The sequence below is a fragment of the Carlito syrichta genome, unplaced genomic scaffold, assembly GCF_000164805.1.
Source record: "Carlito syrichta isolate Samal-C Ts95f unplaced genomic scaffold, Tarsius_syrichta-2.0.1 Scaffold301952, whole genome shotgun sequence".
Classification (NCBI taxonomy): domain Eukaryota; kingdom Metazoa; phylum Chordata; class Mammalia; order Primates; family Tarsiidae; genus Carlito; species Carlito syrichta.
The window spans coordinates 9,581-23,451 of record NW_007246048.1 but is presented as its reverse complement, the minus strand read 5'-3'; the positions used below and the strand labels follow the sequence as shown (position 1 = coordinate 23,451).

Genomic DNA, 13,871 nt, shown 5'->3' with positions numbered 1-13,871 from the left:
AGCTGCCCCAGCCACTGCACAATGAGCTGTTCCTACACTGGGCTGTGAGCTTGGCCAGGCCAGGGGCCCACCCACAGAGCATGTGCAGCATACAGGAGGTGCTCAACAGCTGTGTGTTAATGCAGTAAATGAACCAACTGCAGATACAGGGCCTTTAGCTCTGCAAGCCCTTGTCCTAGACCTGACCTGTACAGCAGAACTGGTGCTTGGGTGCGTAGGCTCTAAGCCCGGACGGCCCAAGTTTGGGTCCTGATCTGTTACTCAGCGACCTGTGTGATGGAAGACAAAACAAACACCACCTCTTAGGGTTCCTGTGAACTGCTGTGGTCACCATGTGGATATCAGTGTGGGCACCCAGTAGAGCCAGTCATTCCCTCCTTCCCAATCAAGCCCAGCCACCAAGACAAAGGTTATCTCTGCTTTATTGGGAGGCAACAGCCCCTACCGGAGCCTGTGTCTTAGCGTTCCTGTGGGGTACTAGGGCCAGCCCCAGCCCCTACCCGACTGCCCCTGCCCTGCTGGCTCCCAGCCTCTTGCAGGGTGGGCGTGCTTGGGGGACCAGACTTCCTGTCCTCGAAGCTTAGGCAGGGCTCGTCCTAGGGTCCTGGGTGTTGGACAGGGCAAGGCCAGGGGGGGCAAGATAATCTACTTGTCCTCTGGACCCTGGAGCCTGTTGCAACCCTGGGACCCTGCCTGCTGGAAGAGACTGGCCGGATTTTGAAAGGTGTCCGCTGCAGATGCCCTGGGTCAAGCCCGGACCTCACTCCTGCTCATCCTCCATGCAGGCCAGTCTCCATCTGTGTGGCCTGGGGTTGTGGTCCCCGAGACTACTTCTGCCTATCAGCCACACGGGGCTGGCGTCACCTGGGCCCGGCGTAGCCGTAGGGGTGGCGCAGCAGCAGGCTCTGGTGGCTGGGCAGCACGTGGGTATGGTAGTGCTCCACCATGCTACCCACGCTCACAAACAGGACCTCGCCCTCTAAGTAGAACTTAGAGTCCTGTGGAGGAAAGCAGGGGTCAAGGTCAGTGGAGCCAGGCTATTTTGCGGCTCAGAGCCGCAGTCTTCCCGTTTGTAATATGGGTCGGTCAGCAGCAACAATAACGAAGCCAGGCCTGCTCCCAGCCACCCTGTATTACCTCTGTGTCTGCCTCCACATCCAGTCTGTGCTCTCCAAGATCCCACCTCACCTCCCCCTCCCATCTCCAAGCGTCTGACATGGAGCCTTCCCCCAGGGGACAGCAGGCAAAGTCCATAAGTAAACCCAGAGTCTGTAGCCGGCCACCCACCTCCTCTAGGGTCAGCTGAGAACAAAGCCAGGCAAGGAAAGAGGGAGGTTGAGGCAGAAGGGGCTCAGGGGATGGGAGAAGGGTGGAGGAAGAGTAGGGGAGAGTGGCATCAGCCCACTTGCCGCCTATGCCCCATCAGGGAGATCAGGGCCAGGATCCTGTCCCACCCAGAAGCCTCAAACCAAGGCCCAGGCCTCTCACCTTCTCAAAGATGCGGTAATTCCTCACTTTGTTGGAGGATTCATCCCACACGACCAGAACCTACAGAGAAGGAAGCAAGAAGCTGATGTTTCAGCTGGAGCAGTGGGACCAAGCTGGGGAGAGATCAACCTCGGGAGAGACAAAGGAGGGTAGGCCGAAGCATCAGGCTGGGTCTTGCAGCCCTCGGGTGAGGTGGGGAGGAGGAGGAGCTCCAGACCACCTGCCAGGGACAGCAGGGAAAAAACGGGCAGCCCCTCTCCTCTGGGGCTCCTCTATCCTAAGAGAGCCCCGATGAGCCTTAAACAACAGTAACAGGTACCTGGTGCCCCTCTGACCTCTGTGACACACTTGAGAAAGTACAGCTCAGTGCAGTCACGCACTGCACACGTGAAGGGACACAGGCAAAACTGACAGACCCCATGCCACTCCCACTGCCCCACATGCCCCCAGTGCATGGACTCTACCCCCAAGCCCTTCCATCCTTTCTCGTACCCTGTTGGGGGGCGGCCACCATGCCCCCAGTTTAGAGATGGTATTTAGAGAATAGGTGGGAGGTGTTGCTGGGCAAAGAATTTGGCTGAGATGACAAGCAAGAGTCTGCATGAAATGATTTATAAACTGTAAAGTCCTGGGCCTTCCCAGGGTGGAGAACCAGAGGGTCCCGTCATGGCACCAGCAGGGCCCACCAGGGTATTCTCCTGGGCACCTACCTTCCCTGACTTGGTGGAAGAGTTCCGAATGCAGTAGAGTCCATCCTGGGGCTCGCCCCGGGGGCTCGTGGCTTTGAACAGCCTAAAATGAGACAGCCGTGTTGATAGGAAAGGTCTCCTCAAGCAGCTTCCCTGGGGACCCTCCAGCCTCACCCACAAGTTGGCTCTGTCTTCAGGTGTTGAGTGATAGGCTGCCAGAGGCCAGGAGAGGCAACCCACAAAGCCCTGACCAGGCTGGGGTGATGGCTCGGAGCAGGACAGAGCTCACTGGTTCCCTCTTCTCTGGTTTCCCTGCACTCAGGGCCCTGGATTCATGCCAGTGGCTGCCCAACACCAAGGCAAGCAAGGGGACTGAGTGAGGAAGTTGGGGTGCCAGGTGGGATCCAGCTTTGTACTGACCTTTCCACTTCGCAGGATTCTGTGGTGTTGACGAAGACCGAGCTGGGCAGCGGCACCTGTCAGAGGCCAACGGTGTCAGCGCTGAGGTCAGAGTGACCCAACCACACCCTACTCCCCCAATGGCTGCCACCCTGCTCCAGGATCCAGGGCTTTGTACATGCTCTGTCCCCCTCAGCTCCAGGGTTCTGGAAGCTCTTTACTCAGGATGGCCAGTAAGAGGCCGCCCTGTAGTAGAGCCATCTCACCACCTGGCTGCCCACTGGCCAGCTGCGACAAGGAACGCCACTCAGCCTTGCCTTCTCATAATCCTCGTCCGAGTCCTCCCCACCAGTGTCAGGCTGCGAGGGTTGCCGAGGCTTTTCAAAAGAGAAGCTCCTGAAACTCTGCCCATCGGGGGGCGATCGTCTGGGGAGGCAAGGAGAAAGTGAGACCACATCACTGCCAATGAGATATGTCAGCCTCTGGGTGATCATGTCAAGCTTCCTGCTACAGCCCACGTGACCATAAAAGGCCACAACAGAGCTGAGGCTGCGATGACTGCCTGGAGGGTAACAGGAATCACCTGGGGCCTGGACACCTGACTTGTGGTCAGAGCTGCCATGGACGCTGGGCGAGATGGGGGTCCTGGGGGCCTGAGCTCGGCGCCATCACACCATGTACCAGTGCTCTGGACATTCTTGGGGAAGGAGGGTCCAACCTTGGCCAAGTTGCATGCCTCTCAGAGCCACAGGGGAATAGGCACATGTGAATGGGATGAATAACTTGATCTGATCCCAAGGGTCACCCATGGGGAGAGCCCTGCACGCCTCATATGTGTGGCAAAGTGGTCCCGCTTGGCCAAACCTCCAGAGCTTCTGGTAAGATTAAGGGAGGCCACACATAGCACAGGAGCCGAGAGGCCATGCCAAGATGGGCCTTGGCCTGTGAGGCTGAGTCCTGGACCGTTACCCTGGCACACACAGGCACACACAGGCAGTGGTCATGGGAAAATGACTGACCAACGAGCACCTGCACCTCTGTGGCCCTTGTGAACTAGAACCACGATTATGGTAAGGGGTTCTCCCAGACACTTCCCCACAGGCAGCAGGGATCTCAGATATGCAAACCGAGCCCCAAGGAGAATGAAGCCTTGGACAAGGGCATTCTGGGCGTACAGGATTGAAACACCTACAAGAAACTCGCCCCTGTGGCTCCCAGACCTTCACCTACCAAGCAAGGCACGAAGCCCACCTTGGGTCCCAGATGCCTTTGACCATAACCACTGGTGCAGGCAGCTCTGTGGGAGTGAGGGACACACTGCTCTCCTGGCACCTCCCAGCAATACATCAGAAAAGATCCAGGCAGGCTTCAGGACTGAGTCATGGGCACACTCCACATGCCCGATCAGGAAGGGAACAAAGGGAATCACACACCAGGGCTGGGAAGGACATGCATTGGTGTTGGGTCCTGGGATAGAGGAACCTGCAGGGGCATGCTGGTACAGGGTGGCTCCCAGCCCGCACGCCCTTCCCCCACACTCCCCGTCTTAGGGTAGGCAGTCACCCTGCAGGCCCCTTGCAGACACCAGAGGGCCCTCACAGTACACAGCAGTGGCTCCAGGAGGCCTGCATCCCCAAGGCCACACTGGCCCCTGAGGTGGCCACGGGCTCCAGGCCCACTGCCCACTAAGCTGGACTTTCCTGAAGGGCCAGGTTGGATACCACCCACATCCCCAGGCCAGCCAGGTTCAGGGGCGGTTGCCATACCTGGGCAGGTTGGAGCTATCAGGGACCCTTCCCACCCTTGCACCTGGTACCCCCTCGTGGGCTCAGCATGCTGGGGCAAGGAGGGCAGGGTGCCAGGTGGAGGCCAGGCCAGGTCAGGGAGGGGTCCCCGTGGCTGGGAGTCAGGGTATGGACTGCACTTACTGGAGGTGGGGGAGCAGCGGCTTCTCTGGCCTGGGCAGGACAGCAGGCCGTGCTGTGGCCTCAGTCATGGGGAGCTTCAGTGCAGGAGGCCTAGGGGTCACCGGGGGCACAAAGAGTCCAGGTTTGGCTGCTTCCCTCAGGGGGATCTCTTCAGCTGTCTTCAGGAACTTGGGCTTGTTAGCTGGCACGGGTGGGGGCTCAGATGTGGGCGGCCCCCGGGGGGACAGGTGGAAGGACTTGAGTTTGTCACAGTTCCTGGAGGCGGCAGCAGCCATGGTGGCAGAGACGGAGGCAGAGCTGGCTGTGTGGCCGGGGGCCCGGGGTTCCGGGATGGGGCTGGTGCTTTCCCAGAAGCAAGGGGGTTTCCGAAGGCTCGAAGCAGTGGGCACACTGCTTGGAGGAGGGTCACTCATCCTTCGGGAGGTAGCAGGCGCCCTTGGACTAGGTTCAGCCCGCCTCAGGCCCAGCAGGTCCCTCTTGGAGTCTTCAGGAGCTGGGCTGGCATCTGGGAGACCGTGCTTAGGGGGCGGGGGAGGCAGCAGAGGGCTGGGGCCTTTGGAGGTGAAGGAGTGGGCTCGGGGCATGTCAGAGAAGGCTGGCTTCCTGGGTACGGGCACTGGGGGTGGTGGGTAGGCGGGTGGGAAGGTCAGGGCGTCTGCAGAGCAAAGAGATCCATGTTAGTATCACCCAAGGGAGGTTAGGCCAACACCACCCACTGCCCGGCCAACCAGGAATGCACACCATTACAGTCCCATTCCATGGCCTGCCACCCCTGCAGTCCTACACACAGCACCCATCCAACCAGACCACTCACTGCCCCCTCGCCTTCCCCATCTGTCCTCTACACGGCAAACCACACAAGCTTCCTGAAGCCCAGATGTTCTTGAAGCCCAGATGTCAACCTGAGGAGCCATCAGGTCCCCCGAGGTGGCAGGGAAGAGTCAAGGAGGATGCTCAAGGTTTGGCCTGATCAAGGGGAAGGACGGAATTCCCAAGGACAGCAGGAAGGGGAGGACAGGGGCAGTTGGGAGGCAGATGAAGGTCTGTGTTTGCTCATAACAAGTTCAAGATGCTGTGAGATGCCTAGGGGATGTCAGGGGACTTTCAGGACAGAGTGTAAAGTTGGGAGGTCCCAGCTGGACATGTGAGTTGGGGCTGGCCGTCCATGAATGACCCTGGCTCTCACTCTCAGAATGCAAGAGGGGAGTGAGGCCTGAGCCTGGGGCGTCCTTCGGTCTAGAGGATGGGCATCGCTTGAAAGACCCACACAGGGGCTGGGGGAGCAGGAGGGTCTAGGAGCATGAGACACGTGAGGAGGGGCAGGCAAAGGGCGGGGTAGGGGTCAGTCCAGGTGGCTCAGGTGCTGAGCACTGGATTTGGGAATGGGGAGGCCACTGCAGCCCTGGACAAGATAAGTTTTGGAGAGAGGGTGGGGAAAAAGCCAGACTGGAAGGGGGTGGAGAGGGAAGGGGGGACCAGGAGTATACAGGAGGGTCTACGGGCAGTGCTGGGGTCCTGGCCACTCCCCATGTGTATCGCTGGCCACCAAGGCTGGATGTGAAGCTAGAGAGCCTGCAGGTGAGAGAGCAGACATGGTGGACGCTGGCGTGATGAGTGCTCTGCATGGAGAGAAACTGAAGCAAGTGGCCCACAGGTCCTGCTGGACTGAAGGACGGTGAGTGATGGGGCCCTAGAGGGGGAAGTGACAGACAAGGAGGGGCTAGACGCAGAACCTGTAGTTGGGAGGAGACAGGTATCAGAGGGGACACAGTGGTGGGAGCTAAGGTGAGCAGAGGCCAGGTCAGAGAGAACAAGAATAGAGCGATCAGGGATTACTCCCAGACATGATGGAACCGATAAGAAGACTGGAGAGAGGATGGAGGAGGGGACAGAGGAGACAGGCATGCCCATCCCAACCTGGCCCAGGGCTTCCCTGTCACCCATGTGCCTATATCAACCCATCTCCCTGACTAGGCCATGTGCTGCAGGATGTGGGCGGCAGCCTGGCCTGCAGTGGTGTCCACAGTGAGCTGGCAGCCATGGGGACATGGACTTGCCCTGGACCCGTCCACTTCTCAATGCCCCTCCTTCCCCACTCAGTCCCCACGGCCCCCCTGGCTCCACCTGTCACTTATCTTCGTGTTCCCTCCCCTCCTTTCCCAGGTGGTAGGAGAAGCCGATGCGCAAAGCCAGCCAGGCCACAGAAGGGAAACTGAGGCCACCTACCACAGCACCTGGGCTGGCACCCCTGGCCTGGGAGGGGCTCTGCTCCCGGTTCCAGCCCCAACTCCCCGCCCACCTACCCTCAGGCTTCACAGGCTCAGGGGAGTCGGGCTCCATGTAAGAGTCATCCTCATCGTCGCGCTCATAGTCTGAGTGGAAGGCATGGAAGGTGAGACCCAAGGTGGCCCAGGCCCAGCTGCACGCAAGATGGGATAGCGGGGCCCAACCCAGTCTCAGAACAACACTCCAGTTAGGGTGGGGGCTGAAGAGACCAGGAGGCACGGTTGTGAGAACCCACTGGGCAGAATGTGAATCTAGAACCCAGCTGCTGGAGACTGCAGCCTGGGGAAGCCACCATCACTCTGCCAGGGGACAGAGCAAGGAGCACAGCTACACACACCTTCCAATCACTCATCCATGGTAGCCCAGGAGGAAGACTGGGTCCATCACCACCAGCAGCCAGGTGTGGGGAGGCAGAGGGGGTGGTGGAGGTGGAGAAAGGCCTTACCTTCATTGTCCATGGGCCATGGTGAGAGGCTGATATCTATAGGCCGTTCAACCGCACCATAGAAGCTGTCTGTGTCTGAGCTGGAGTCGCTGCAATGAAGGGTAGCAGGCAATGAGCACTAGACCTGGGAGGCCCCTTGTCACTCACACACGAACACACGTGGACACACATAGAGAGTACACAGGCATATAGACACACATATACAGAGGCACATAGACACAGAGACAGACACAGAGACACGCATGGACACACACAGACATATGAACAAAGATAGACAGACACACACACTCAAACCAACACACAGATGAGGACATACACACAGACACAAGGACATATATAGTATGCAGTTACACACAGACATGTAGATACACATATAAACACACAGAGATACAAGGATAAGCACACACATGTGCACACACAGACACAGACACACACAGAGTGACACATGGACATGTACACACACCTGGTTACAAAGACAGATACAGGGACCGGAGGCTATGGTATGACCACTGAGCACTCCTCTCTGTCTCTCTGTAGTTCTTGCCACAAGCATGGCCACCCTGACAGCTTCCACATCCCCACATGCTCCTGCCTGAACTCTGAGCTGGTCCTGCAGCAGGGCACTGGCTTGGACTGAGTGCCAGGGCTCGGGGTCAGACAGGGACCCACAGGGCAGCCTTGGGGTGCCATGTCTCTCTGGGAGTTTCTTTGTCTATGAAAGGATGAGACAGTTTGTTTCCATCCAAACTGTCAATGGGCAAGACAGTTCCGGCCCAGACTCCCTGCTGCTTGCAGAGCCATCTCACAGATGAGATGGCTGAGACAGGGTCGTCCAAGCCAGCTGCCTGGGAGATTCATCCTGGTCTCACCTCCGAGCAAGCCAGGGTAGGCACAGGGGCTGGGAACCTAAAGCTCTGGGCTGCTGCAAATGCTGGGCCTTCTGGGAGGGGGAGATAAGAAACATGTGTGACCCCCAAACAGGAACTACCCACGACCACGACACAGAAAAAAGATGTGGTGAGATGGGCTGGAGATGACAGTCAGGAACAGAGAGACTGGTTCACGCACACACACTTGCACATGTGGTGAGCACACACAAGCTTATTCGTGTGGTACACACATGTTCAGTCACACACATTACACAAATGCACGCTTACACGTGTGGTATACACACATACACATGCAGCCTGGCTGGCATCTCTAGAAAAATCTTTAAGGAAGGGATTCTGGGTTAAGCCTCAGGGGCTGGGAGATGGACACCCAGGTCAAGTTCAGGAGCCCCAGGGACCCCACCCTCCTGTCATGCCCCTGAGCCCACCTGGTGTCCAGGGACAGCTCCTTTTTCTCATGGAAGTGGCCGATCTCCCTGCGCAGCAAGGCCATCCAGCTCTGTGGGACAGCAGGGCCAAAGTGGGCATGTGCTGCCACCTTGCAGGGTCCCCATCCCTCCTCCCTCACTGCCCTGGCTGTTCTGCAGTGACCCCCCACAGTTGGGGAGATGACCCTGCCCAGGCCCAGTGCAAGCTGTGTGGCCCCGGCACGGCTGACCCTGTTGGGGCTGTGGCTGCCCTCAGCTCTGGGGCCCCTCTCAGGGCAGCATGTTCTGTGTGTGGGCACTGGTATGGAGCTCTGGGTGTAAGGAGGAGGCTGAGGGCAGCTGCCACATCTCCTTGGGGCCTGGACAGGGCCATGTCCACTCCCTGCCTGGGGCTGACGGGAACCAGAGCCCTGGGACCGAGAAGCCCCCCGAGGCTCCTGCCTGGTGCCTGCAGGCCTGTTCTCCTCTCCGCCATCACCTTGCGCTCATCCTCAGAGGAGGCTGAGAAGAACCACGTGCGGTGCTTCTTGCTGATGTGGACAATCTTGAAGGGGAAAACGTTGTTGGACGTCGTCTCCTCAGCTGCCCGCATTACCCTGAGGGCACAGCACTGGCGGTCACCACCTGGGCCACAGCCGCATGGATGGCTTCCTCACAGCCCCATTCCTGGATGGCTCTCAACAACACACCCCAAGGGCCATGGGCAGATCTGCATGGGCCTGGCCTGCAGACACTCTGGTGAAGAGCCTAATGCCCAGGCTGATGGAAGGAGGGGGTGGAGGCAGCATGGGCACAGGAGTGCTGGGAGCAACAGTGTGCAGGCAATGAGGACACCTCACCTCCATGCCCACCAGTGCCACCTTACAGATACCACCCTCCCACCTCTGGCCTAGGCCTGCCTGTTGGGGGCCCTTCTAAGGCCCTGCCAGGGCCTTCCCGGGGCTGTGTGTCAGGCCCGTTGAGGGCTCTCCCGGGGCTCCATGCTCCCATTGCCCAGGGCTGCTCTGTGTGCATTTCCAGGGTGACACACCTGGAGAGTGCACATTTTCCAGAAAGCACACCTGTGCTCTGTAGCCTACTGACATAGCCAGGATATGGGGTTTGCACAGCAAACACAAAGTTTAACATGGGAAGAGCCCTACCAGCCAGACACCTGGGCAGGTGTGCCTATCTGGCCCATCAGAGGGCCTGGCCAGAGCCCCTCAGGCCCAACTGGGTTAGACAATTCCCTGGGGCATGTTAGCACCTGCCACTGGGCCCATGGCTGACACACACCAGAGGCTGGAGGGCAGTAGATATGCCTGGTGACAGGGAATGATCCTCCCCGGGGACCCCAGAGCCCTGACTGACCAGTGCCTGTCTGCCACCCTCAGGGCCCTTGAGACTCTTGCCTTAGCTGGCCTGGGGGCCTGCCACAGGGCTGGGTGCTTCGATGAGGCTACCCTACCAAGGTTGTGGTCAGAGTGCAAGCTGGGACCTAGAGTTACTCCACAGGCCCTGGTGGTACAACTCCTGGAATCAGAGCCCAGGAATCAGCCTTAAACTCTGCTGTGTGGACCCTGGAGGCCTTGAGCTGTGCCAGCACACCCCATTTCACCCCGAGGGCTCTGGCCCATGACCTACCCACCCCTTATTCCAGAAGGCCTCAAGCTCAAGCTCACGTTCTCCCGTTGGTCAGAGCCCAGCCTGTGGCATGCGTGAAGCAGGAAACAGGCCCCCAGCCTGGGAGAACCCTGGAACAGGAAAACCTGGGGCAGGATCTGAGTTTAGGGCAGGGCCTGGGCTGGCCAGGTTCTTGGCTCCCTCAAAAGAGGCCATGGTGGATCAAGAGGTAGAACAGGGAGGAACAAGTGTCGTAAAAGTCACTGGGTGGTAGCTAAAAGGGAACTGGAGAGGATCCTGTCCAGGCCCTTGGGACCTGTGCATGCCACAGGAAGCCCCCAGGCTCACCCTCAGTCCTCAGCAAAGGTCTAAGGACAGAATATGAGGAGAGGGCAAGGCATCATGAAGGCTGGTGAGAGGAGTGGCAGAGGGTAGACATGGTCCAGAGCAGGCAGGGGACGAAGCCTGGACTTTCCTTAGTAAGAACACAGAGCAAGCCTAGCAGGAGCTCTGTGGGGGTGGGCCAGGAGAATCAGCCGGCCATGAGACCGAGGCAGCAGGCAGGAGGACACTCACCGGTTATAGCCACTCAGGGAGAAGGCGCCCTGCGGAGAGGCAGAGGTGCTGCTTTTGAAGTAGTAGATGCAGCGCTTGTGGATGATGACGAAACGCAGGGGCCCTGTAGGAGCGTGGCAAAGGCAGGAGAGTGAGGCGTGATGGGTCACTGGCAGACCCCGCCCTGGGGACCCTCCCAAAGGCCCTGGGCAACTTAGAGCCAGGCGTCCTGCCTCCGAGCCCTGCCAAGTGGGAGAACAGGGAGCTGGACTAGCATGCGGCCACTGCTCAGGAGGCGAGTTCAGGGCCAGGTGGATGGTCACACTAGAATGCCCCAAGCTCCACTGCGCCACCCTGGAGCAGCCCCTCTGTGGCGGCTCCATGTACAAAGAGGAGACCAGCCCATTGGGCATCTACCCAGAAACCAAACAGTCCAGCCTAGGATACCTCAACCGAGTGGCCCTGGATAGGGCATCTCTGGCAGTGAGCACTGCTAGGTCCAAGGCATACAGCACCTGCAGGTCAGGGCCTAATGCTCTTTGGCCTTCAGTGTCTTGATACGTGGGCATCTCCCAGGCCTGGGGGCTCCCTCTGTCTCCCAGCCTGCCATCCTGAGGACCAGAGGCCTGATCTTTCACAGTTCTGGTACTTAGGTGGGCTTGGGCAAAGGTTCAGTGGGGCCCAAGTGACCAACTCACTGAAGATTCATACATAAGGCAAGGGCAGCACTAGGGGGCCAGAGCTACCTGGTATCCAAGGTCCCCCAGCCCTAGCTGCAGGCTGCAGCTCCCTGGCCAACTGGTCAGCACTGTGTACCAAATGCTCATCCCATCTCTTTGCCCAGCTATACCACCTGGACCCTGCTACAGTCCTGGGGGTGGGGAAGCTGACCTCAAGTCTACTAGGGCTGCCAGCCACCAGAGAAGGAAGCGATACTCCAGAGGGTCCACCACGTGAAGAAGCAGAGGCTCGGAAAGGATGCTTGCTTGCCCAAGTAGGCCCAGTGAGGCAGTGGGGAAGCAGTGCCAGGGCCCAGCTCTGCCCCTATGTCCTCCCATTGTGCTCCCTGCCACTCAGGGGACTCACATTTAAGCAGCTGCAGCTGGGTACCGCCCTTCTTGTGCAGGTAACCAGCCTTGGCCACGCCTCCAGGCATGGTTAGCAGGTTCTGGGCACCAATGGCCTTCATAGGGACCGGCCAGTGCATCTCCTCAGCCTCCATGAAGCTGCGATAAAAGAGAAACGGACACAGCTCAGCCAGGGGTGGGGGACAAGAGATGGTTTAGCAGGAACACTAGGGGGGACACCACTAAGATCCAGGGGACAGCATGGAGGATAAGGCAATGAGGGGTGAGGAAATCCCTTTTTTTTTCCTTTTTCTTTTGAGTTGGAGTTTCACTGTGTTACCCAGACTGGAGTGCAGTAGCACACTCAAGACCACTGCAGCCTTGACCTGCTCGGCTCAGGTGATCCTTCCGTCTCAATCTTTCAAGCAGCTGGAACTACAGGCACACGCCACCATGCCCGGTTAATTTTTTTATTTATGTAGAGATGAGGTCTCACCAAGTTCCCCAGGCTGGTCTCAAACCTGTGGGCTCAGGCAATCCTCTCAGCTCAGCTGGGATTATAGGCATGAGCCACCATGTCCAGCCGGAAACCCCTTTTCTGAAGGCTCCGCTTCTGGGGGGAACCCTAGGGATCCCAAGAACTAAGTGTGTCCTCCCCCAGGGATCCCAAGAACTAAGTGTGTCCTCCCCCTAACCCTTTTTTTTTTTTTTTTTTTTAGTTGGAGCCTCACTCTGTTGCCCAGGCTAGAGTACAGTGGCATGCTCACGGCTACCACAGCCTCGACCTGCTGGGCTCAGGTGATCCTTCCACCTCAGCCTTCCAAGTAGCTGTAACTACAGGTGTGTACCATCACGCCTGGTTAATTTTTTCTTTTTTAATTGTAGAGACACGGTCTCTCCAAGTTACCCAGCTGGTCTTGAACCCCTGGGCTTAGGCAGTCCTCTCGCCTCAGCCTCCCAAAGTGCTGAGATTACAGGAGTGAGCCACTGTGCCCAGCTAAGTGTGTCCCTCCATCATCCTTGTTCATTCAGCCACACCCACTAAGCACAAAGCCCCATAGGAGCTGAGTGCAGAGAATAAACTCAGGAAAGCCCTAGCCCAGGTAAGCAAGGCCTTAGGCCCTAACTACTCTAAGTCCCGGGGCCAGGTGAGCCTATAATGGGCCCTGACCTAGACAGGAAGCAGGAAGGCAGGTAGACAACAACCTCAATTCCTGGGTCAATGACCTGGGCTCCCACCCAGGCTTGGCTTTCTGAGCAATCCCTTGGGTCTCAGCTGTTGGAGGATAGAGTGGATACAGCCCAGCACACAGAACACCCTTCTCGCCAGTGGCTGTGACAACCAATCGGTAGGTTGGATGGTATCCACCCCACCAACCTCAAGCATCACTCAGTTTCTCTGACTGAGCCCCAGTGGGAACCTCACAGTGCAGGGTCACTGAGGCACTGGTGACTGCCTTGGGGCTGACCTAGGACACAGGGCCCAACATCCCAGGCCCAGGCATGGGGCTCTGCTCCCTACTCCAGCCCCTTACTCCTGCTCCAGCTGCTTTCCTTGAAATCCACCAAGCTGTTTCACACTTCTGCCTCTGCCTGGAAGGACCTCCACCCCTTCCCACACAGAGAACTCCTACTCATCCTTCAAGACCCAGAGTAAGCATCCCCTCTTCTTCCAGGTACCCTAAGTGCCCAGTTACATCCAGGGTCTCCCCCACTCCTGGTCCTGCTGAACAGTACCCCTCACCCTGTACTGTTTATTCTGTTCCTGTCCCCATTCCACCCTGGGCCTGTCCCTCCTGGAGCCCTAGTGCAGTTGGATGGGAACAGGCATGTAGCCAGAGTCCCACTGATCCCATAGTGGAGCAGCTAGGGCCAGACCGCGAAGCCCAATCCTGCTGGGACCGGTTCCATTTCAGCTCCAACCCAAAAAACACACGCTCTCTTAGCACACCAGTACCCTCCAGCAAATGAGCAATCAGGAAGTCACCACCCCCCGAGGACCAGGTTGCCTTCTGCCGGTCTCTGCCTGGGTTCCACGGCCTCTTCCCTCCCCCCCCCCCCCCCCCCTCCCCCACAGCGGATCTATCAAGGCCA

General features: G+C 58.4%; 1 protein-coding gene across 1 annotated transcript in view; it reads right to left on the bottom strand.

The window, feature by feature from the left end:
- Nucleotides 1–404: 404 nt before the first annotated feature.
- Nucleotides 405–13,871, bottom strand: part of SH3BP2 (SH3 domain binding protein 2) — a 22,339-nt gene continuing 8,872 nt past the window's right edge. The window contains exons 2-13 of the mRNA XM_008055761.2: nt 11,797–11,936; nt 10,732–10,834; nt 9,032–9,149; nt 8,554–8,624; nt 7,236–7,324; nt 6,808–6,876; nt 4,505–5,159; nt 2,894–3,002; nt 2,598–2,653; nt 2,199–2,280; nt 1,489–1,548; nt 405–998 (exon numbers count right to left, since the gene is read on the bottom strand). Of these exons, the coding sequence (XP_008053952.1) occupies nt 861–998; nt 1,489–1,548; nt 2,199–2,280; nt 2,598–2,653; nt 2,894–3,002; nt 4,505–5,159; nt 6,808–6,876; nt 7,236–7,324; nt 8,554–8,624; nt 9,032–9,149; nt 10,732–10,834; nt 11,797–11,936 (1,690 nt within the window). The 3' untranslated portion in view covers nt 405–860. The remainder of the gene's footprint in view (nt 999–1,488; nt 1,549–2,198; nt 2,281–2,597; nt 2,654–2,893; nt 3,003–4,504; nt 5,160–6,807; nt 6,877–7,235; nt 7,325–8,553; nt 8,625–9,031; nt 9,150–10,731; nt 10,835–11,796; nt 11,937–13,871) is intronic.